Source organism: Neovison vison, chromosome 6, assembly GCF_020171115.1.
Source record: "Neovison vison isolate M4711 chromosome 6, ASM_NN_V1, whole genome shotgun sequence".
Lineage (NCBI taxonomy): Eukaryota > Metazoa > Chordata > Mammalia > Carnivora > Mustelidae > Neogale > Neogale vison.
The window spans coordinates 1,733,469-1,757,469 of NC_058096.1; the positions used below are offsets into that span (position 1 = coordinate 1,733,469).

Consider the following 24,001-nt stretch of genomic DNA (forward strand, 5'->3'; position numbering starts at 1 on the left):
GACCTTAGTGGAAAAGCTCTCAGGTTTTCTCCATTGAGAATGATATTCACTGTGGGTTTTTCATAGATGGCTTTGATGATATTGAAGTATGTACCCTCTATCCCTACATTTTAAGGAATTTTTATCAAGAAAGGATACTGTACTTTGTCAAATGCTTTTTCAGCATCTATTGAGAGTATCATATGGTTATTATTCTTTCTTTTATTAAGGCATTGTATCACATTGATTGATTTGCAGATGTTGAACCAAACTTGCACCCCAGGAATATATTCCACTTGGTTGTGGTGAATAATCCTTTTAATGTGCTGTTGGATCCTATTGGCTAGTATTCTGGTGAGAATTTTCGCATCCGTGTTCATCAAGGATATTGGTCTGTAATTCTCTGTTTTGATGGGGTCTTTGGTTTAGGGATCAAGATAATGCTGGCCTCATAAAATGAGTTTGGAAGTTTTCCTTTCATTTCTATTTTTTGGAACAGTTTCAGGAGAATAGGTATTAATTCTTCTTTAAATGTTTGGTAGAATTCCCCTGGGAAGCCATCTGGGCCTGGGCTCTTGTTTGTTGGGAGATTTTTGATGACTACTTCAATCTCCTTACTGGTTATGGGTCTGTTTAGGTTTTCTATTTCTTCTTGGTTCAGTTGTGGTAGTTTATATGTCTCTAGGAATGCATCCATTTCTTCCAGATTGTCAAATTTGCTGGCGTAGAGTTGCTCATAATATGTTCTTATAATTGTTTGTATTACTTTGGTGTTGGTTGTGATCTCTCTTCTTTAATTCATGATTTTATTTATTTGGGTCCTTTCTCTTTTCTTTTTGATAAGTCTAGCCAGGGTTCATCAGTCTTATTAATTCTTTCAAAGAACCAGCTCCTAGTTTCATTGATTTGTTCTACTGTTTTATTGGTTTCTATTTCATTAATTTCTGCTCTGATCTTTATTATTTCTCTTCTGCTGGGTTTAGGCTTTATTTGCTTTCTCCAGCTCCTTTAGATGTAGGGTTACATTGTGTATTTGAGACCTCTCTTGTTTCTTGAGAAAGGCTTGTATCGCCATATACTTTCCTCTCAGGACTGCCTTTGCTGTGTCTCACAAATTTTGAACAGTTGTCATTTTTGAACAGTTTTCATTTTCATTTGTTTCCATGAATTTTTAAAATTCTTTAATTTCCTGGTTGACCCATTCATTCTTTAGTAGGATGATCTTTAGTCTCCATTCTTTCCAACTTTCATCTTGTGATTGAGTTCTAGATTCAGAGCATTGTGGTCTGAAAATATGCAGGGAACGATCCCTATCTTTTGGTACTGGTTGAGACCTGATTTGTGACCCAGGATGTGATCTATTCTGGAGAATGTTCCATGTGCACTAGAGAAAAGTGTGTATTCTGTTGCTTTGGGATGGAATGTTCTGAATATATCTGTGATATCCATCTGGTCCAGTGTGTCATTTAAGGCCTTTATTTCCTTATTGATCTGCTTCGATGATCTGTCCATTTCAGTGAGGGGAGTGTTAAAGTCCCCTACTATTATTGTATTATTGTCAATGTGTTTCTTTGATTTTGTTATTAATTTGTTTATATGGTTGGCTGCTCCCATGTTAGGGGCATAGGTATTTAAAATTCTTAGATCTTTTTTTTGGAAAGACCCTTTGAGTATGATATAATGTCCTTCCTCATCTCTTATCATAGTCTTTGGCTTAAATCTAGTTTATCTGATATAGGAATTGCCACTGAAGCTTTCTTTTGATGTCCTTAGCCTGGTAAATTGTTTTCCACCCCCTCAGTTTAAATCTGGAAGTGTCTTTGGGTCTAAAATGAGTTTCTTATAGACAGCATAAAGATGGGTTTTGTTTTTTAATCCATTCTGATACCCTGTGTCTTTTGATTGGGGCATTTAGCCCATTTGCATTCAGGGTAACTACTGAGAGATATGAATTTAGTGCCATTGTATTGCCTGTAAGGTGACTGTTATTGTATATTGTCTCTGTTCCTTTCTGGGCTATGACTTTTAGGCTCTCTGCTTAGAGGACCCCTTTTGATATTTCCTGTATGAGCTGGTTCAGTGTTTACAAATTCTTTTAGTTTTTGTTTGTCCTGGAAGCTTTTTATCTCTTGCTCTATTTTCAATGACAGCCTAGCTGGATATAGTATTCTCAGCTGCATGTTTTTCTCATTTAGTGCTCTGGATATATCATGCCAGTTCTTTCTGGCCTGCCAGGTCTCTGTGGATAAGTCTGCTGCCAGTCTAATATTGTTACCATTGTATGTTACAGACTTCTTGTCCTGGGCTGCTTTCAGGATTTTCTCTTTGTCCCCAAGACTAGTAAGTTTTACTATTAGATGACAGGGTGTGGACCTATTTTTATTGATTTTGAGGGGGGTTCTCTGTGCCTCATGGGTTTTGATGCTTGTTCCCTTTGCCATGTTAGGGTAATCCTTTACTAAAATTCACTCCAATATACCTTCTGCCCCTTCTCTCTTTCTTCTTGTTCTGGAATCCCAGTTATTCTAATATTGTTTCATCTTATGGTATCACTTATCTCTCAAATTCTCCCCTCGTGGTCCAGTAGTTGTTTGTCTCTCTTTTGCTCAGCTTCTTTATTCTCTGTCATTTGGTCTTCTAATCACTAATTCTCTCTTCTGCCTCATTTATCCTAGCTTTAAGAGCCTCCATTTTTATTGTACCTCATTAATAGCTTTTTAAAATTTCAACTTGGTTAGATTTTGGTTCTTTTATTTCTCCAGTAAGGGCTTTTATTTCTGCAGACCGGGTTTCTCTAATATCTTCCATGCCTTTTTTGAGACCAGCTAGCACCTTGAGAATTGTCATTCTAAACTCTAGATCTGACATATTACCAATGTCTGTATTGATTAGGTCCCTAGCCTTGGTGAGTTTTTCTGCCTTATCATTTTATCCAGATAAGAATATATGAATGAGAGAATAAAATACTAAAAGGATGGCAAAGACCCCAGAAAAACGTATGCTAACCAAATCAGCAGAGACCTCAAATTGGGGGGAGAAATAAGGGGGTAAAAAGAAATTTTAAAAATTAAAATATACATATAAAAATTAAAATATATATATATATATGACTGGTGAATAGAACAGAGCCACCCACTTGATTTGGGGTGTATTTTGGCTTCTTAGAAGAAACTACCTCCCAAAATGTTAAAGAAAGAAAAAATTATATATATACAAAAATAAGGGTAAACATGATGAAGGGATGGAATATGATTGTAAAGATGAAAATTTTAAAAAATTCCAAAAAAAGAATTGATAAGATAAGTTGGCTGGAAAAAGAAAGAAAAAAAAACAAGTGGAGAGAATTTGCTCAGGCTGCAGACTAGAACAAAACCCTACGCTAGATTTAGGGTATATTTTGATCTATTAGAAGAAAATGTATCCCAACATTTTTTAGAAAAAAACAACATTATATGTATACAAAAAATAAAGTTAGATACAATGAAGGATAAAATATGAATATAATAATGAAGGTTTAAAAAGATATTTTTAGAAAGGTATTGTTAAGATAAACTAGTTAAAAATGCTAAAATGGAAAAGAGGAAAAGTTTAAAAAATTAGAATAAGAAAAAATTATTAAAAAGTTAATTAACTTTGCAAGACTAAAGAATCATGGGGAGAAAACCATGAATTCCATGCTTTGCTTTCCCCTAGCTCTGGAATTCTGCTGTTCTCCTTGATCAGTAAGCTTGGTCTTGGCTGGATGTTCTTGTTGATCTTCTAGGGGAAGGGCCTGTTGCAGTGATTCTCAAATATCTTTGCCCAAAGCAGAATTGCACCACCCTTGTGAGGGGCTGGGCTGAGTAATCTACTTGGGAACACTCTCAGGAGCTTTTGTTCCCTGAGCACTTTCTGTAGAGCTCTGGAGGGCAGGAATGAAAATGGCGGCCTCCCAATCTCCAGCCAGGAGGAGCTGAGAGCTCAGAGCCCCACTCCGCAGTGCGTCCTTGGAGAAAAGCAGTTAGTCCCTCCCATCTCCCTGGTCTCCTGCCGCGCTCCAAGCTCACCCATCTGTGACCAAGCCTTTCTGTCTCTGGTGCATGGCCCCGTTTGGAGTCTCCAATCCCAGCAGATCACTGCTGTGCTCCTCTTCTGGCAGAGGAAAGTGGATCTCCCTGGATTTGCCTTTGTGGGATCCCTGCTCAAAGAGCAGTAGACTGACTGCTGCAGATCACGGTTTAAGGTAACCCCAAGCTGAGAGCTCACTCCTTGGCTCCATCTCTGTAGCTGGCTTCCCCGCTGATACCTGCAGGCTCTGCTACACTCAGACACCCCCGATCCTTCAGTGACCCGGTGGGACCTGAGCGCTCTGTGAGGGCTACCCCACTTAGCCTCTGAAACGATGTCCTTCAGTGCAGCAGGCTTCTGAAAGTTTGGATTTTTTGCTCTGCGGCTCTACCACTTGCCAGGAGCCAGCCCCTCCCCCTGCAGTCTATCTTCTGGTCACTTCGGATTCACTTCCCTGCAGGTCCTACCTTTCAGAAAGTGGTCACTTTTCTGTTCCTGGAATTGCTGCTCTTCTTCTCTTCGATCTCCTTTTGGGTTTGTGGGCGTTTGTAATGGTTTGGTAACTATCTAGCTGAACTCCTGGGACCTGATGTCATCTCAGTCTCCTACTCCTCTGCCATCTTGACTGGTATCTCCTATGTGTATTATTAATTGTTGTTTATATTTGGATGCTCCCAATTTAGGGGGATAGAATCTACAGTTGCTAGATCTTCTTGATGGGTCATCCCCTTTCTTATGACAGTGTCCTTCATCTCTTGTTGCAGTCTTTGTTTTAAAGCCTATCTTGTCCCACCTAAGTATTGACACTCTACTTTCTTTTGACGTCCATTTGCATGATGGATGTTTCTCCATCCCTTCACTTTCTGCAGGTGTTTTTATGTCTACAGTGGATCTCTTGTAGGTAGCACTCAGTGATTTTCTAACAGCTTTGTTGAGCTGCAATTAACATACCACACAATTCCCTATTTGAAGTGTGCAATTAAGTGATGTTTGGTGTATCCAGCTTCTGTGCAGCCCTCATTGTGGGGAGTTTGCAATTTGCCATCACTTCAGGCTAAAGCCCTGCATGCTTCAGCTACCCACCCCTACCAGCAACAACTAGTTTACTTTCTGTCCTATTTGTTTGCCTACTCTGGACATTTAATATAAATGGAATGCATTCACAAATATATGGTCTTGCTCCTGGTTTCTTTTGTGTAATGCGTCTTCAAGGTTTGTCTGTGTGAAAGTGCTCATCAGCACTTCACTCCTTTCCATGGCTAAATAACGTTCAACTGTATGGACATACCACAGTTTGTTCATCCATTCATCAGTTGATGGATGTGTGGGTCGTTTCTACCCTTTGGGTACAGTGAATAGTGCTGCTATAAACATTCATGTGCACGATTTGGTATGGACATATATTTTTTAATTCTCTTGGGTATATACTTAGGTTTGGAATTGCTGGGTTGTACGGTCACTGTAGCATTAGCTCCTTTTTTAAGCAGGAGGCAGAGAAAAAGGGAGAGAGAATCTTAAGCAGGCTCCATGCAGGAGGCTCAGTCTCACAACCCTTCGAGCATGACCTGAGCTGAAATCAAGAGTCGGACGCTTAGTTGACTGAGCCACCCAGATGATCCCCTATGCTTAACTTTTTAGGACCTGCTAGACTGTCTGCCTAGGTAGCTGCACCATCTTGCAATTTCTCCACATCTTGTCTACACTTCTTATAAGCTGATTTTTAAAATTCTAGCCATCTTCATGGGCAGCAAGTGGCAAAGTGGCATCTTACTGAGGCCTTGATTTGCATTCCCTGATGAATAGTGATGTTGTGTGTTTTTTCTTGTGTATTGGCTGTTTGTCCCTCTTCTTGGAGAAATATCTATTCAAGTTCTTTGCCCAGCTTTAATTGGATTATTTCCTTTTTTATTGTGGAGTTATAAATTTTCTATGTATTTTAAATGGAAGTCCCTTATCATGTATGTGATTTGCAAATATTTTTCTCCTATTCTGTAGGTTGTCTTTTCATTGTGGCAGTGTCCTTTGAAGCAGAAAACCTTTTAGTTTTGATGAAGTCAGATTTATCTTTTTTTTTTCTTTTCTTGCTTATACTTTTAATGTCATATCTTAGAATCCATTGCCAAATCTGAGGTCATGAAAATCTACCCCAGTCTTCATTTCTAAGAGTTTTATAGCTTTAGTGATTGTATTTTGGTGTTTGGTCCATGTGAGTTAACTTTTGTACATGTTGAGAAGTAGGGGTCCACTTTCTTCTTTTGCATGTTCATGTCTAGTGGTCCCAGCATCTTTTGTTGAAGAGACACTATACTTTCCCTTTTGAGTGGCCTTAATCCCTTGTTGAAATCAGTTGACTATAGATATGGGTTTATTTCTTGATTCTCAATTGTATTGCACTGATAAATGAATAAATACCAATACTGTCTATCCTTATGCCAGTACCACATCATGTCGATGACTATAGCTTTGCAGTAAATTTTGAAATTGGGAAATGTGAGTCTTCCAAATTTGTTCTTATTCAGGATTGCTTTGGTTTATTCTGCATCCCTTGTAATTCCATATGAATTTTATCATCAGTTTCTCAACTTGTACTAAGAAGTCAGCTTGGATTCTGATAGGGATTACATAAATACACAAATGGGGGAATACTGCCATACTCACAGTGTCAGCTCTTCTCATCCTGGAGCAGGGATGTTTTCCCATGGATTTAGATTTTCTTCAACAAAATAAAAAATGATGTTCTATGGCTTTCAGAGCACTAGTTTTGCAGTTATCTTGTTCCTAAGTATTTATTAATTTTATCTAATTTATATTAGTTATTGGCATACAGTTGTTCATAGTAATTCTCTGTAATTCTTTTTATTTCTGTAAGACTGACAGCAGTGACCCCTTCATTTCTGATTCTCATCATTTGAGTTTTCTCCCTCTCTTCTCTTTCTTATGATCAGTATAGCTAAAGTGTTGTCAATTTTTCAATCTTTTCAAAGAGACTGTTTTATTGATTTTTATTTATTATTTTTCTATGCTCCATTTCACTTATTTATGTCCTACTCTTATTATTTCCTTCCTTCTGCTTGTCTGCTGTATCTTAAAGTAGAAGTTTATGTTATTTATTTGAGACCTTTCTCTTTTCTTAATATATGTACTTATTAGCGATAAATCTTTCTTAATATATGTACTTATTAGCTATAAATCTCTAAGAAGGGTTTTAATTGCCTCCTGTAAGTTCTGGTATTTTGTTCTTGAAAGTATCTTATGATCTCCCTTTTGATTCTTCTTTGACCTTTTAGTTATTCAGGAATGTGCTGTTTAATTTATGAATCCCCCCAATTTTTTTTCTGTTACTAAATTCTAATTTCACTCCATTGTGTTCTATCCATTTTAATGTATTGGGGTTTGTTTTATACATAACCCATGTTCTATCCTAGAGGATGTGCCATGTGCATTTCTGAAGAAGGATATTCTGCTGTTGTTGGCCGAGGTGTCTGACAGATCTGTTAGGTCTTGCTGGTTTATTGTGCTGTTCTTTGTGTCCTTGTTGATCTTCTCTTCAGTTGTTCTATCCATTGTTGAAATTGGGATAGTGAGGTCTTTAACTAATATTATTGTCTATTTTTTCCCTTTATGTCTGTCAGCTTTTGCTTTGTGTATTTCGGTGTTGTTATTATTTGCATATATGTTTACAGTTATTATATATTCTCCATCAATTGACCTTTTTATCATTAAAAATGTCTTTTTGTCTAGTAACAATTTTTGTTTTACATCCACTTTATCTAATGTTAGTAAAACATGAATATTTTCTTATGGCTGCTGTTTCCATGATATATCTTTTTCTGTCCTTTTGCTTTCAATCTAGCTGTATCTTTTACTCTTAAGTGTGTCTCCTATAATGAGTGTATGGTTTAATCTCAATTTTATCCTGTCTAACAATCTTCCCTTTGATTGTATGGGTTTATTCACAATTAGTGTTATTATTGATATATAGTTGATCCTCATTATTCATGGATTTTTGCAATTGCAACTTCACCTACTCACTAACATTGATTTATAACCTCAAAGTCAATACTCATGGTGCATTCACAGTCATTTATGGACATGCACAGGTCAGCAAAACATTGGGTATCCCCACATGCATGTTTCCAGCTGAGGTCAAACAACTCCGCCTCTTGCTTCAGCTCATGCTGTAAACAAGCATCCTGTGCTGTCTATTTAAGCCACATTCTTCAGGCTTTTGTGCTTCTTATTGATGATGTCACAGTTTGAAATGGCCTCCTAAGTACAAGAAGGCTGTGATGTGCCTCAGAGGGAAAATGCTTGTGTTAGATAAGCTTCTTTCAGGGATGAGCTATATTGCTATTGGTAGTGACTTCAGTGTTAAAGAGTCAGCAACAAATAATAAGTATTCATTGTGAAATGATAATGTATATTCACACACACACACACACACACACACATATATGTGTGTATATATATATATATAATAAAATATAAATGTCTCTGTCCCTCGTTCTTGCTAATATTTGGTCTTTGACCCCAGTTTCTGATACTGAGCTTCTAAATCCTTTGGAATTTCCTGGGTGGTTGGAACGATTTTTGTTATAATGAAGTGATTCTTAGTTGGCTTCAGGATGGGGCTACTCACCGGAAAGACCAAGCTTTGATTAGAAGCTTGGTGCTTTCAGCCCCATCCCCAACCTCACGAAAGAGGAGAGGAACTAAAAATTGAGTTAATAATCAATCATGTGTGCATGATGAAGCCTCCATAAAAATCCCGAATGTATGGAATTCTGAGAACTTCCAGTTTGCTGAATGTGTCCATGTGCCAGGAGGGTGGCACAGCCCAGTTCCACAGGGAGAGAAGCTCCTTCACTCAGGACCCTGCAGACCTCGCCCTCTCTATCCTTCCTGTGGCTGTTTGTCTCTATCCTAAAAATATCCCTTGCAATAAGTCAGCAGTAGGAAGACAGTTCTTTTCCAGGGTTTTGTGAGTTCCTCTAGCAAAGTGTTGAACCCAAAGAGGAGATCATTGGAACCTCTTCCTTGTAGCCTAATCACAGGTTATGGGTAACTGGGCATCTACTGTTGGCCTCTGAAGAGGGGGTAGTCTCATGAGTCTGAGCTCTTAACCTGGGGTTCTGCACCAGTGTCAGAATGGAACTGAACTATGGGATACCCAGAAGGTGTATAGAGGGCTGGTCCATGGGAAAAACCCACACACCTGGTGTCAGAAGGATTACTCATGAGTGAAGGATGATGCTGCATTTTTCCCAGGCACACACATTGATCAGTGGACGAAAATGGGACCAGGGCCCACAGGAAGCTAACTCTAGTTCCCCTAGGAGTGATGCTTAATATTTGCTAACCCAGCATGTGCAGTGATTTTCCATAACACGTCGCCATCAGTGGTGTGAATGGGCTATGGCTGGATCTTGCTGGCCATGTCACTGTCTTGCTTCCTCTGTCTCTTACGTTTGTGTTCCTCTCGTCCCTCTTTGATGTGCTCTTTTGTACTTAGCAAATCTTTTTGCATGCAGTGTTTTTATTTCTTTAATGATTTTTCACTATTTTTTTTAGGTTTTCCTAGTTTTGCTCTGGGGCTTCCATATGTTTATTTTAACATGGCAGAATCAGCTTCCAACTTACACGAAGTCAATTCCAGTGACGTAAAAACAGGCTCCTTTTTTTTTTTATTTTTTTTATTTTTTTTAAAGATTTTATTTATTATTTATTTGACAGAGAGAAATCACAAGTAGGCAGAGAGGCAGGCAGAGAGAGAGAGGGGGAAGCAGGCTCCCTGCTGAGCAGAGAGCCCGATGCGGGACTCGATCCCAGGACTCTGAGATCATGACCTGAGCCGAAGGCAGCGGCTTAACCCACTGAGCCACCCAGGCGCCCAACAGGCTCCTTTTTATACAGAGCTCCATCCCTTCTTGTCCCTCTGTGGTCTTGCTGTTACATACACTCCGCCTGTCAATGTTAAAAACCTCTCGATATATTATTATAATTATTACCTAATTTGCTTTTATGACTTCTAAGAAGCTGAGAGAAGACAGCAAAGCAAGTGTTGTATTTACAGCTTTGGTTCTCCTAGCCTTTTGATCATCTGTTGTTCCCTTAACATTTTCCTGTGATCCAAGGTGCCCTCTGTGGTCATTTCCTCCGCCCACTGCAGCTTTGCTCCCACCAGCCTCTTTTGTGTTGTCGAATACATCACCTCCCACCCCAGACCCCGCAATGCAATCTGGGCGTCCTGCTGCAGGCAGCTGCTTTAGTCGGAAAAGCAAACTGCAGGAGACTCAGTAAAGGAGGAAAGCTTGGGGCCACCCCGTCTGTTGTAATCACATGACCTCCTTGACTGGCAAGCTCCAAGCCCTCCTGCAGATCAGAATTCCCCACCCAATGGACTCCCGACAGTGTGTCTTATAAGGGGGGACTGCCAGCATCAAATTCCCTCAGCTTTTATCTATCTGGGAATGTATTCGGACTCATTTGTAAACATAGCTTTGTTGGATAGAGGATTCTTGATTGACTTTTTTTTTTTGTCTTGAGCACTCTCGTGGGTCTTTTGTGTATATCTTATTTGGAGTTCATTGAGCTCTCCAGATCTATGGATTATAGTTTTAGATAGATTTGGAAGGTTTTAAGCCATTATGACTTTCAGAGAATAACATTGCCCCACTGAGGACTGATTATCATGTGGCCCCAGGGACAGCCCCCAGCCCCACTCCTCAGAGGTCAGGGACACTTTCAACACTGCAGCCCGCAGGCCCCCAACAAGCCCTGGATGGAGCCCCGCAGCTCAGAGCATCACCACGGGTCCTTCCCTTGCCCCTTCAGAGACTTGGCAGAAGAGAGTGACCAAGTGTCCATGAGGACATGAGGGTCCATGCCAGAAGCTGTGTACCCACCTCAGTACACAGGTCTCAGTACTGGGGCATGAAGCAGTGGAGCAAACCCATTGCCTGTCGTGGTCCTTCCTCCTGGGCTAGCCTGCACCCTTTACCATGGCCCCTTCTGTGAGTCCATCTCTGTCCCCTGGACACTTTCCTCATACCTGCCCAGGGCTCACTCCTGGCAGACTTGCCCCATCAACACCCACTACAGCCGGCAGCACCAACCCACAAAGTGCCCCTGGCCCAGAGCCAGCCCGGCCGCGCGTCTCTCCCTTTGCTCAAAGCCCAAACTCTAGGGCGCCCCGTCCTTACCTCTTCCCTTGGGGTAGAAGGGCAACCCCTTGTGGGATGGAGCACAGGCTGTCATTTTAAGGAAATCACCTGATTTCTTGGTCTCTACAAAAGCATCAAAGCATTTCTACTGTCTTTCCTCTGGGGCAAACACAGGTCAGGATAGGCTGAACTACATTTAGGAGCCTCACAGCGAACCAGCACCAGGAACACATCACAACATTAAACACCAACAAGGAAGGGAAGGCTTCACTAAGCCTACTGTTGGCACAACATACACATCACAGTGGGTATAAAAGCAGCAGCCTGAGCACCTCCCACAGTCACACACTCACATTCACACTCACACACACTCACACTCACAGCCTCCTCCAGCCCCACCGCCCTCACCATGGCCGCGTCCACCCTGTCCGTCTGCTCCAGCGACCGGAGCTACGGCAGCCGCGTCTGCCTGCCCGGCTCCTGTGACGCCTGCCCCGACTCCTGGCAGGTGGACGACTGCCCAGAGAGCTGCTGCGAGCCCCCCTGCTGTGCCCCCTCCTGCTGTGCCTCCACCTGCTGTGCCCCCACCTGCTGTGCCCCCTCCTGCCTGACCCTCATCTGCACCCCTGCAAGCTGCGGGTCCAGCCCCTGCCAGTCAGCCTGCACCAGCTGCTGCCAGCCCTCCTGCTGCAGCTCCTCCCCCTGCCAGGAAGACTGCGGTGTGTCTGTCTGCTGCAAGCCCGTCTGCTGCACCCCTGTCTGCTGCACCCCTGTCTGCTGCAAGCCCGTCTGCTGCACCCCTGTCTGCTGCAAGCCCGTCTGCTGCACCCCTGTCTGCTGCCAGACCTCCCCCTGCTCAGGCTCTTCATGCTGCCAGCAGTCTAGCTGCCAGCCCTCCTGCTGCAGCTCCTCCCCCTGCCAGCCTGTCTGCTGCACCCCTGTCTGCTGCAAACCTGTCTGCTGCACCCCTGTCTGCTGCAAGCCCGTCTGCTGCACCCCTGTCTGCTCCGGGCCCTCGTCCTGCTGCCAGCCCAGCCCCTGCTCCTCGTCCTGCTGCAGACCGTCCTCCTGCGTGTCCCTGCTCTGCCGCCCCGTGTGCAGGCCCGCCTGCTGCGTGCCCGCCTCCTCCTGCTGTGCCCCTTCCTCCTCCTGCCAGTCTGGCTGCTGCCGCCAGGCCTCCTGTGTGTCTCTGCTCTGCCGCCCCGTGTGCTCCCGCCAGGCCTGCTGTGTGCCCGCCTCGGCCCAGAAGTCCTGCTGCTGACGGGGCCCGTCCTTCCACTGCTCCTGGGGCCAGCTCGCACTTCCACCTAAAATATTTGAAGCCTTGAGCCCCAGTCAGGGGTCTCCTTCTGCCCCAGAATGCCCACCTCAGCAAGCAAGGCTGCCCCTTACTGTCTAGCTGGCTCCCTGGGCATCTCCAAGCTCCCTCCGGGCCGTGTCCCTCCCAGCCCCCTCCTCTTCATTCTGGCTGGACTGAGGACACTTTGTCCTGCTCAATGTGAGCGACGTGTCTGTTGATCAATAAAGTCATTGTCGATCCTTCTCCAAAGACCTTGAATGCATATTTGGGCAAACCACAGGGAAGGGCCCTGACACTGCACGGGGCGGGGCTGTGTCCAGGGCCACTGCACCCGGGGTGGGGCTGGCCACCTGCACACCCTGCTTGGCCTTCTGCCGTGTTCGTCCCCTGCAGCCTCCAGCACAGAGAAGCCTGTCTACCTGGGTGCCCCTAGACACCTTTACCAGTGAGGGGCAGGGCGCCATCTGTCCAGCCCCTGAGCCTTGTGTCTCAGGGCTGTGGAGCTTTGCTAGGGACGAAGGAGAGCCCATTTACTAACGCTTTGCCTGGAAGGTCCAGAGGCCGCTCCAGGACTGGCTTTGGGCAAGAGGGTGGCAGCCAGTTTCCAGAGACCCTCCGCATGGGGCAGGGCTTCCCTTCACAGGAAGACCCGCGAGTGTGTGCAGGGGTGACCCGAGCCTGTGTCGGGCAGGGCTCTCCGGAGATGCCGCCCATAGGATGTGTGCATGTGTGTGCAGAGACATGGATTTTGAGGAACTGGTTCGCATGCTTGAGGAGGCTGGCACGTCCGAAGTCTCAGGCAGGCTTCCCGGGAGAGGGCTGCTGCCACTGGGGTCAGAGGACCATGGGCTGGTGGCCTCCCTGCCTCCTGAGGGACCGCTTTGCTGCTTCGTCCTTCGGCTGATTGGGCGAGGCCCACCTGTCGAATGGCAGAGAGCCGCGTCTAGTCAGCTGATTTAAATGCCGATTTCACCTAAAAACTATCTTCACAGCCAAGTCTGTGTGCATTTGGCCAAAAAACAGAGCACAATGGCCTGGCCAAGAGGACACATAAAGTTAACTATCCCAGGGACCAATGGCCAGGGGGAGAAGGGGTTGGGAATGGTGGGTCTCGTTTGGGCACTCTGCTCAGGAAATCAAGTACTGGAAGAAACAGGGGGGAGGGATTCCCGCTGGCCCCAGGTGCCTCCACTGGAGGGTGCAGGCCTTGTCTGGGCCATGGATGGCCCCAGTGAGGAAGGACCTTCTCCGGGAGGCCTCACACACCCACATTAGAAGCAAACCATGCTTCGCAGCATTGTGCTGTAGGAACCCAAGGTCAGAAGGACCAGGAGTCGATGGAGAGTGTTTCCTGGCCCAGAGCCTTGGCTCCAGGGTGACTCCAGTGTAGCTGGCTGGCCAGTGGCCCGGGTCCCCGTGGAAGAAAACACTGCTCCCCGGGTCTGGTACGAGGCGTGTCCTGTCCCTCCAGCCTGGTCCTGCAGCCACACCATCCTCCTGAGAGCTGAAGCTGCGAATGGCCACACCGACAGGCCTGGCCTCTGACCTCCTCCACCCTCCTCTGCCCTGCCAGAGCCAGGTCATCTTCTGACCCACCCTCTCCTGCCCTGCCTGGGGCCACCTGGGAGCCCTGCCTCGCTGGGTCCTCCCCTTCCTCCCAGCCCCACTGCTCCGTGCACAGCCCTGCAGAGTCCCCAAAAGCCTGCAGAGCCCCTGCCCTCGAGACAGACCCTGTGTCGGTGTCAAGGCAGAGCCGGCCCAGCCCCCGCCCTGACCCCAGCCCCCCACTCCCTAGCATTCTTGGTTTCTTATCCCCGGAGAGATCTCAGCGCTCACCCGTTATCTCCACAGTTGTCCATGTGGGGTTTAGAAGCTGCGGGAGGAGTGTCCGCGGTGGCGCCGGCCGGCCCGGCATTCTGGAACACCTGCCGCTTCTCGTCCCACAGAGGACGTGTGTTTGCTTCTGTCGGGGGAGCGGCGCTGATCCCCGAACTCCTCAGCTCTGGGCTTGGCTTCTGGGCGGCGGCTACCCGAGAGGAGCCATGTGGGGGCAGCAGAGTGGGCGGGGAGCAGCGGGGGAGCTGGCGGGAAGGCCGGTCCCCCCCCCCCGTGAGGCTGAACGGTCGTGGCCTGACTGCCCCCCACTACTGTCACCTTCGTGGTTCAGATTTCACCGTGCACGGTTTGGGGGGACACGAACATTCTGACTGTGTCAGTTGGTCCCTTCCTCAATCTGACTGGTGTCCCTGTGAGACCAGGAGGACGCAGTCCTGCCCACTGGGACGGCCGTGCGGGACCCGGACGCACCCACTGGAACATCTCCCCGCGGAGGAGAGAGGCCTCGGAGAGGGGCCTGCGGACACCTTGATCACAGCCTCCTGCCTGTGGGGGCTGAAAGTCAACGTCTGCCGTCCCAGAGGTTCTCTGGCGCTCTCCTGCTGAGCAGACCAGCCCCACCCGGGAGACCCCGTGCTGGGCACTGTGGCCAACAAGGCAGACAAGGTCCCCACCTGCCAGAGGCCTACATTGTAGCAGGGGCCGCAGGGTTGAGTGGCGAGGGTCACAACAGGGGCCGGGCGGCAGGTGGACGGGAGGGCGACCTCTTGCCATGGGGGAGTGGCGGCCGCGGCTCAGCTGGAGGGTGAAACTCTTAGGGTCCGTGATCAAAGGAATGAGACTGATATAAAGCGAAAATCAAACAAAGCTTTATTTCACAGCAAGCATCAAAAAATCAAACTGACCGGTCCAGGCTGTCTCTTATGGAAAGGCGACGACCATGATCCCGACAAGGCCACTCCCAAGAAGGCCGCTCAGACGAGGCGGCTCTGGATGAGGCAGTTCCGCAGAGGAGGCCGCTCCCCGGACAGGGCCGCTCCCAAGAAGAGGCCACTCCGGACGAGGCCGCTCCCGACGACGAAGAGGCGATGACGACAGCGCCGATGACAAGGAGGACAACAACTCCGATGACACAGACTCTGCTCCCCATGACGTCACTCTGACAAGGAGGCTCCCCAGAGGAGGCCGCGACCCGGACGATGACGCACTTGACAGCGAAGAGGTGACGTCGGTGACCCCGGCAAGACTGCTCCCGACGTGGCTGCTCCGGACGAAGCCTCTTCCCAGAACGAGGCCGCTGGACGATGCTGCTCCCGCAGGGCCGCTCACGGAGGAGGCCTCTCCCAGAATGACGCAGCTCCGGTGAGGCTCCTCCCGGCGGGGCTGCGGCTCAGGGATGGGGGGGCTGCTGGTGTCGGGGTTGTAGGCTGTTCCCCGCCGCGCCGCTCCCAAGGGCCGTGGTTCCAGGTGGTGGGGCCGCTGGCTTCGGGGCCCTTGGGGTCTTGGAACCGCCGGCGTCGGGATGCCGGCGGCTTGGTGGTGGCGAGGCTGCTCTCCATGGCACCGCTGCCGAGGGCCGCAGCTCCGGGCGGCGCGGCCGCTGGCGTCTGCAGCGAGCGGCTGAGCTGCTCCACGACGTGGCCGGGACCCTCAGGGGATCGCCCATAGTGTCCTTGCCTGTGGCTGCCGGGCCCTGCGCCTCGCTGCCCGCCAGCCCCTCGCAGCGCGCCAGCTTGCCCGTGAGCTCGCGGATGGCCTCGCCGCGCGCCCAGCGTCAACTTCTGCAGCACGACGGTCTCTGCAGCACCGGGGCCCGCAGCTCCTCCCCGGGGCTCAGCGCGCCGCCCCGCATGGGCATCGCGGGCAGTGGGCAGCTGGCGCGGGCCGCCTCCGGGGGCAGCGCCGCGCACACGCAGCGGCTGCCGGGCGGCGGGGCGTCTTGGGTGCCGTCGGCCACGACGAGCTCTGAGCCGGCGGCCAGCAGCGCCAGCATCCCGTCGCCGCAGCGCTCACTCCAGCATCAGCCGGCGGGCGGGCGCCGTCGGGGCGTGAGGCGGAGGCGCCTCCGCTGCGGGCTGAGGCCCGGCGCGCCGCTCGAGGGCAGCTTGAGCCGGGAGCTAAGGAACCGCCTGCCTGCCGCAGCCCGCTGTCTCCGCTCCGCGCACCGCTCTGCCAAGGGCCCTCACGGCTCTTCCTTCTCTCCCCGCGACTCTCCGTCTTCTGCTTCTGCCCGCCACAGCCTCGCAGACCAACCTTTATGGGGGTGGTTGAGCCCCGGCCCTACACAGGTGGCCAACTGAATCCCAATTCACCCCCGTGCATATACGCGCGCCCCACCGATTGGACGTCCCCCCCCAACCCCCGGCCTGCCCCGCCCCTACATCCAGGGTCCACAAGCCAGTTCCTCTGGGCGGGGCAGGCCCTTACAAAACCCCAGGAAGAACTTTGGGCAGGGGAGAGTGTGCCAATGGCCAGTGATGCGGCCGGGCGTGGGGCGGTCTCGGAGTCACAGCCTCGCAGAGCTCGGGTGCGGGGTCCCAGGCTCCCCGGGGAAAGCCGACTTCAGGCGTGTCTGTCTTGAAGAGTCTGACGGACGCCACCGTGCGCTGTGGTCGCGGGAGGTACCCGCTGGATTTGTTCTGCAGGAAGGTCCTGCCGGCCCTGCACCCCTGCCAGCGCGGGTCTCGGTGGGAAAGGACTGACCGCCCTCGCGGGTAGGGGGAGGATGTGGAGTCCAGCAGGCTGACAAGACCCGCACTGAGCAGAGCGGCTGGTGCGGGGGGACTTGGGCGGCCGCCAGGGTTCTGGCTCCGGGACCTGGTGCACGGCACAGCAGCTCCTTTTAGCAAAAAGACCCTGGGTCAGAGCTGGTTTGGGGGGACCATGGCCAGTACGTGGACATATCAGGATGTGTGGCCCAGAGTGGCACGCGCTGGTACGGACATTTAGGAATCCCTCTGGGAGACTCGGTGTTTATGGGAGGGCGGCGCTGGCCGCTGTGGGGTCGCCTGCAGAGGGAGACACCATCCCTCCTAGAGCTCACACCAGACTGTCCAGATCCCCAAGTCTATGCCGCAGTAACACGCAGATCTCTGAGAATTGTCCTGTGCTGTCAACGATGCTTCCATGACAGCCAGAAGCCCCTCCGCACCCCCAGCGGGCACGATGCTCCCATCAGAGCAAGAGAAAGACCCGCCCCGGCCCCCTGCCTCTCCCCAGGGCCCAACAGTCGCCCACCCCACGCCTCAGCCCAGGTGTGGATATGAGAGGACAGCGACCGGAAGGCTGCTGGTAACACCGGGTGCCAGCACCCTGACCCCACGGCTCCTGCCGGCACATGGCCTTCCTACCGAGAGCCCTGACACCCTTCTTGGCCCTTCCCAGGGCATCACCTTTCTCTGACATAATCCATGGACCAGCACAGCCACAACCCGGCCCACCAGGGTCCACCATGACCGTCTGCCACAGAGAGTCAGACACACACTTCCCCGGGGCACCAGCAGGTGGAACGGCTTGTCCACAGCACGGCCCCTCACCAGCTTCCTGAGGGCGAGACCCTGGTCAGGCGGGCATCATTGACCCTCCCAGGCTGCTGACGCATCTAATTAGGCTTCCCTGTCCCGCAGGGACACCAACAAGGAAGGGGACATGTGAGTCTCCTGTGAGGACAACACCAGCCCAGGGGCGGATATAAAAGCTCTGGCATCCCAGGGCACCTCACACACACACTCACACACACACTCACACTCACAGCCTCCTCCAGCCCCACCGCCCCACCATGGCCACATCCACCCTGTCCGTCTGCTCCAGCGACCGGAGCTACGGCAGCCGCGTCTGCCTGCCCGGCTCCTGTGACGCCTGCCCCGACTCCTGGCAGGTGGACGACGGCCCAGAGAGCTGCTGCGAGCCCCCCTGCTGTGCCCCCTCCTGCTGTGCCCCCTCCTGCTGTGCCCCCACCTGCTGTGCCCCCTCCTGCTGTGCCCCCTCCTGTCTGACCCTCATCTGCACCCCTGCGAGCTGTGGGTCCAGCCCCTGCCAACCAGCCTGCACCAGCTGCTGCCAGCCCTCCTGCTGCAGCTCCTCCCCCTGCCAGGAAGGCTGCTGTGTGTCTGTCTGCTGCAAGCCCGTCTGCTGCACCCCTGTGTGCTGCAAGCCCGTCTGCTGCACCCCTGTCTGCTGCACCCCTGTCTGCTGTAAGCCCGTCTGCTGCACCCCTGTCTGCTCCGGGCCCTCCTCCTGCTGCCAGCCCAGCCCCTGCTCCTCGTCCTGCTGCAGACCGTCCTCCTGCATGTCCCTGCTCTGCCGCCCCGTGTGCAGGCCCACCTGCTGCGTGCCCGCCTCCGCCCAGAAGTCCTGCTGCTGACGGGGCCCGTCTTCCGCGGGGCCAGCTGGGCTCAGGACCCACCCAGTGACCGTGGTCCTCCCCGATCCCTCAGTCTGGTCCTGACATGTTAGGTGGCTGCCCATACCCAGGACAGGGTCTTCCATGCATCCACTCTGCTGACCTGACCTTGACCTAATAGCTCCCAAGAACGCTGACCCCGCTGCTCCCCAGGGCTCCTGCTCCCAGGAGGGGCCTCCACCACTTCTGGGTCCCCCGTCCTTCCCTCCCAGTTTCTCGGCTCGGGTCCCGTGGCCTCAACTGCTGACCTCTCGGTGCCTGCTCAGACACCCCAATAAACTCACTCACCAGCACATCTGCTTCCTTTCATCCGACCCTCATGGGGGTGGGGGTCCAGGGATCTGACCAGACATTGGTCTCCTCCATCCGGGAACATTTCTAGGAATGAGGGACTGAGAAATCCCACAGGACAGGGCCCCGGGGTGGGAGGCACACCCTGGCCCAGGAAGGTCAGGGCTCCTGGCCCCTGCATGCCCAGGGCTTCCCAAGACTGGCCACCTGCACACGGGTCGTGGTCTGCGAGTTCTCAGCCCCTGGCCCGTTTCCACCCACTGCCCAGCGGGACAAACCGGCCCCAGAACAGCCGGCCTTGGGCACGCAGGCAGCACAGCCCCTACAGGCCTGCGGTCCCCCTGGGGTCCTCCCGTGGGCTGTACCTATTTAGCAGAAAGGTGGTGGCGTGGGGGAGGCACTGCTCCAGTCAAGATGGGGAAACACGGACTTGGGTACCTTCCCCCCCAGACCAACTGAGAGCACTAAGACCATGAAGTCAGGCTGTCAGATCTTGGGCCTGAGGCTCACAGAACAAGCGTGGGGGAGGGGAAGGAGCAAGGTGCATGTCCCAGCACCTCCCAGCCCTCCCACCAGCTGGAGAATGTGTCCAGCCCCCATGAAGGAGGGCAAACCCAGTGGAGCGCCAGGCACCCCACGTTTCACAGATGGTCTTGGGAGTTGGGAGGAGGCCCAGGCAGCTAGGGGTTGGGCTTGGGGTCAGAGTGCTGGGGAAGAGACCCTGTCACAGCGGGTCTCTCTACCCTGAAGTTGCCCCGTGCTCCATCTGCCCCTCCCCTGCGGCCGGGGCACCTGCCGGTCTCCTGTCTCCTTAGCGGGGTCCTTCCTCGTGCACAGAGCATGGAGACTTCTCAGACTGGCTGTTTTCCGTCCCTCACAGGCGCGTGAATTTCCTCCCGGTTTCTTCCTGGCCTGGTCGCACTCTTCTTAGTCGTCGTCTTCTTCCTCTTCTTCTCCTTCTCCTTCTTTTTTCAGTTTGTTTTTCTTGGTGCCAAATACACATAACCTCGTCCACCGTCCTAGCCAGTTTCAAGCGCAGAGTTCAGCGGCGCGTAGTACATCCTCCGTGTCGTGCCGCGGTCCCCACCGTCCATCTCCAGGACTCCTCCCAATCCCGGCCAGATGAAACCCTGTCCCCACCAACGCTGCCTCGCCAGCCCCCTGCCCCCAGCCCTCGCGCCTGCCCTTCCACCTTCTGTCTCTGAAATACCTCACGTCAGTGGAATCACGGAGTAGCTGTCTTTCTGTGACTAATGTCCTCGTCACGCTTCAATGATGCTGAAGTCAGACCTTCCCTTTCAGGGCTGCTGCGGGTCCGCGGCGTGGATGGCCCGCGTTTGGCTTATTTATCTGTCCCTCGCTGGGCCCCTGGGCTCCGCTCTTGTCAGTACCGCTGCTGTGAGCACAGCCGTACAACTCTCTCTTCAACTGGCTGCTTTCGGTTCTTTTGAACATATCCCTGTATATTTACTGGGATCGTACGGTAACTCCCCTGTTAATTTTTTGAAGAACCACCCTATAGATTTCCACAGCGGCTGTACCATTTCCAGCTCTCACTCACTACACAGGAGGGCTTCGAGTTCGCCACATTAGCATCAACGTGCGGTATCTTCTCCTTGTTACAGTATATCTATTACATATAATATCCAGGGGCCCCTGGGGGGTTCAGTGGGTTAAAGCCTCTGCCCTCAACGCAGGTCATGATCTCAGGGTCCCGGGATCGAGCCCCGCATGGGGCTCTCTGCTCAGCGGGGAGCCTAGTTCCCCCACCCTCTCTGCCTGCCTCTCTGCCTGCGTATGATCTCTGTCTGTAAATAATTAAATAAATGAAATCTTATATATAATATCCATGTACAAAGATGTCTTCTCCTTGTACGTACATTATGTTTCCAATTGCATAAGTACTATATATATGATGTATCTGCTGTAATGGGTGTAAGGGGCTTGTCATTGCCGTTGGATTTGGTTTCTCTAATAATGAGTGAGGTTGAGCATCTTTTCATGTGCTCGTTGGTCACAGAATTTGTACATCTTCCGTGTCTATTCACGTCCTTTGCTCATTTTTGAATTGGGCTGTTTGGCTTTTTGTTACTGAGTTTTGGGAGTTCTCATGCGTTTTAGATATTAATCCCTGATCAGAATGTGATTTTCAAATGTTTTCTCCATGTCTTTGAGTTACCTTTTATTCTCTATTGGTATTGTCTTTTGATGAAAAATATTTAGAATTTTCATGAAGTCCAATTTTTGTTTTGTTTTGTTGTTGCCTGTGCCGCTGGTGTCATATCCAGGAAATCCTCATGAAATCCAATGTTGTGAAGCTTTCATCCTGTGTTTTCTTCCAAGAGTTTTATAGTGTTAGGTCTTCCATTTATGTTCTGGATCCATTTTGGTTCATTTTTGTGTGTCGTGTGACATCGGGGCCCACCTTCGTTCTTTTGCACGTGGGTCATCAGTTTTCCCAGCACCATTTGTGGAAAAGACTGTCCTGGGGCACGTCGGGGACTCAGTGGGTTAAGCAACCTCCTGCGGCTCAGGTCGTGACCCTGGAATCCCAGGATGGAATCCCAGGATGGAGTCCCACATCGGGCTCCCCACTCAGTGGGGGGTCTGCTTCTCCCTCGGACCCCTCCCCTCTCATGCTCTCACTCATTCTCTCTCCCAAATAAAGAAAAAACTTTAAAAGACAAGACAAGACAAGCCTGTCCTTTCTCCGTTGAAGGGACTTGGTGTCCTTGTGAAAGCTGACTTGACCTATAAGGTGAAGGTTTCTTCCCGGACTCCGGTCTATTCCATATAGACGTGTATTCCATGGGTCTACACGTACCCCGTTTTCACGTCCACACCATCCTACTTTGATTACTGGAGCTTTGTGGTTTCAAACTCAGGAGGTGGGAGTCCTCCAGCTTTGTGTTTTGGGGGTTGTTTCGGCTGTTCAGGGTCCCTTGAGACTCTATGAGTGTGAGTGGTTTTATGTTTCTGTGAAACGTCACTGTGATTGTTTTTATTTAACATACAGTGAACCGTTTGCTTCAGGGGTGCAGGCCTGCGAGTCATCAGGCTTACACAGTTCCCAGCCCTCACCATAGCACTGACCTTCCCAGTGTCCACCCCCAGCCACCCCGTCCCCCACTCACCCCCCCCTGCAGCCCTCAGTTGCTTCCTGAGAGGAAGAGTCTCTTAGGGTTTGTCTCCCTCTCTGGTTTCGTCTTGTCCCATTTTTCCCTCCCTTCCCATGTGATCCTCTGTCTTGTTTCTCAAATTCCTCAAATCAGAGAGATCATATAATAATTGTCTTTCTCTGACTGACTGACTCCACTCAGCACAATACCCTCTGGTTCCATCCCCGTCATTGTGAATGGGCACCGTCACCGTGATTTCAATAGTGATCGCATTACGTCTGTAGATTGCTTTGGGTAGTCTGGACATCTTAACAGCACTGAGCCTTCCGCCCGTGAACCTGGACTGTCTTTCCATTTACTTATGTCTTCTTTGCTGGCTTTCACCAACGATTCATAGATTTCGTTGTAGGGGACTTCCCCCTCCTTGGCCAGTTCCTTTATTTTATTCTGTTTTGAAGCAGTCATAAATGGAATTATTTTTTATAATTTCCTTTTGGGGTTGTCCATTGTTTGTGTATAGAAATGGAATGGATTTTTGTGTTGACCTTGTCTCCTGCCATTTTTCTGAATTCATTTACTAGTGCTCACACGCTATATATAAGGTCATGACATCGGTGAACAGGTGTGATTTCACTTCTCCCTTTCCAATCTACACTGCTTCTATTCATTTCACTGTCCAACTGCTCTTGGGAACCTCCAGTACCGGGATGAATAGAAGTGGCTAAAGGGGCATCCCTGCCCCGTTCCTGATCTCAGAGGACAAGCTCCCAGTCTTCCCCGTTGAGTGCGATCTTGGCTGACGGGTTTTCACACAATATTTTATTATGCTGAGCTAGTTCCTGCTTTTCCTAGTCTTGAAAGGGTCCATGGATAAAAGGACGAGACTGATGCAAAGCGAAGGTCAAGCAAAGCTTTATTTCCCGCCAAGCATCGGGAATCAAACTGACCGGCCAGGGCCGTCTCTTGCAAAGAGCGACCCCTCCCAGCCTCACAGACTAACTTCTATAGAGCAGAGGCCATGTGGTCGAGCCCGGCCACACACAGGTGGGCGACTGAATGACAGTTCACCCCATGATAGTCATTTAATTCAGCCTATGACCTTGGCTGGAATCGGCGCCTTTGTCTGGCGCCTGGAAGGCGGGGCTCACACTCCTTGGCGGGTCATACGTGCGCTTTCCCTTGACTGGACGTTTCCCGCTGGCCTGGCTCCTCCTTGCCGGGCAGGGAGGTCATACGTGCGCTTTCACGGATTGGGCGTTTCCAGCTGGCCAGACACGTCCTTGTATGCGGGCTCCGTTGTCAGGGGCTGGCCAGTCCTATTTCACCAGTTCTGTGTCTGAGCGCTTTCCTCTTGGGGGGAAGGGGCAGGTTCAATCCAAGTTAACTGCATAAACAACAAAATGGCTCGCTCTGGCTAAGTAGGCCCTTACAGTCTGTTGAGTGGGTCACCATGGAAGCGTGCTGAATGTCGTCAAATGCTTTTTCGGTATCGATGGAGATGAGCCTGCACTGTTCTCTTCATGCTGGTAGCGTGGGGTTTTATACTGACCAATGTTCATAAGTGGAACCATCCTTGAATTCCAGAAACGCGTCCTTCATGGTCGCCGTGTGTAATCTCTTCACGGTGCTGATGAATTCTGTTTGCTAGTGTTTTGTTGAGGACTTTTGCATGATTGTTTGTAAGGGATGTTTGTCTGTGGTTTTCTGCCTGGCTTTGTTATCAGGGTAATGTAAGCCTCATAGAATGAATTGGGGAGGGTTCTCCCCTGTTCAATTTTTTTTTTAAAGCTTATAGTAAACTAGGAATAATTGGGAAACCTGTTAACCTGATAAAAGACATCTGTGAAAAACTTATAGCAAACAC

The 24,001-nt window shown here is 50.4% G+C and overlaps 3 protein-coding genes across 3 annotated transcripts in view; all 3 read left to right on the plus strand.

The window, feature by feature from the left end:
- TSPEAR (thrombospondin type laminin G domain and EAR repeats) overlaps positions 1–24,001 on the plus strand; it is a 70,767-nt gene that overhangs the window by 19,264 nt on the left and 27,502 nt on the right. The window lies entirely within an intron of this gene.
- LOC122908244 (keratin-associated protein 10-7-like) lies at positions 11,599–12,450 on the plus strand. Its single transcript, XM_044250822.1, has one exon. It carries the CDS (start codon positions 11,599–11,601, stop codon positions 12,448–12,450), a length of 852 nt encoding a protein of 283 aa, XP_044106757.1.
- Positions 18,104–18,688, plus strand: LOC122910373 (keratin-associated protein 10-8-like). The gene has a single exon (XM_044255005.1). It carries the CDS (start codon positions 18,104–18,106, stop codon positions 18,686–18,688), a length of 585 nt encoding a protein of 194 aa, XP_044110940.1.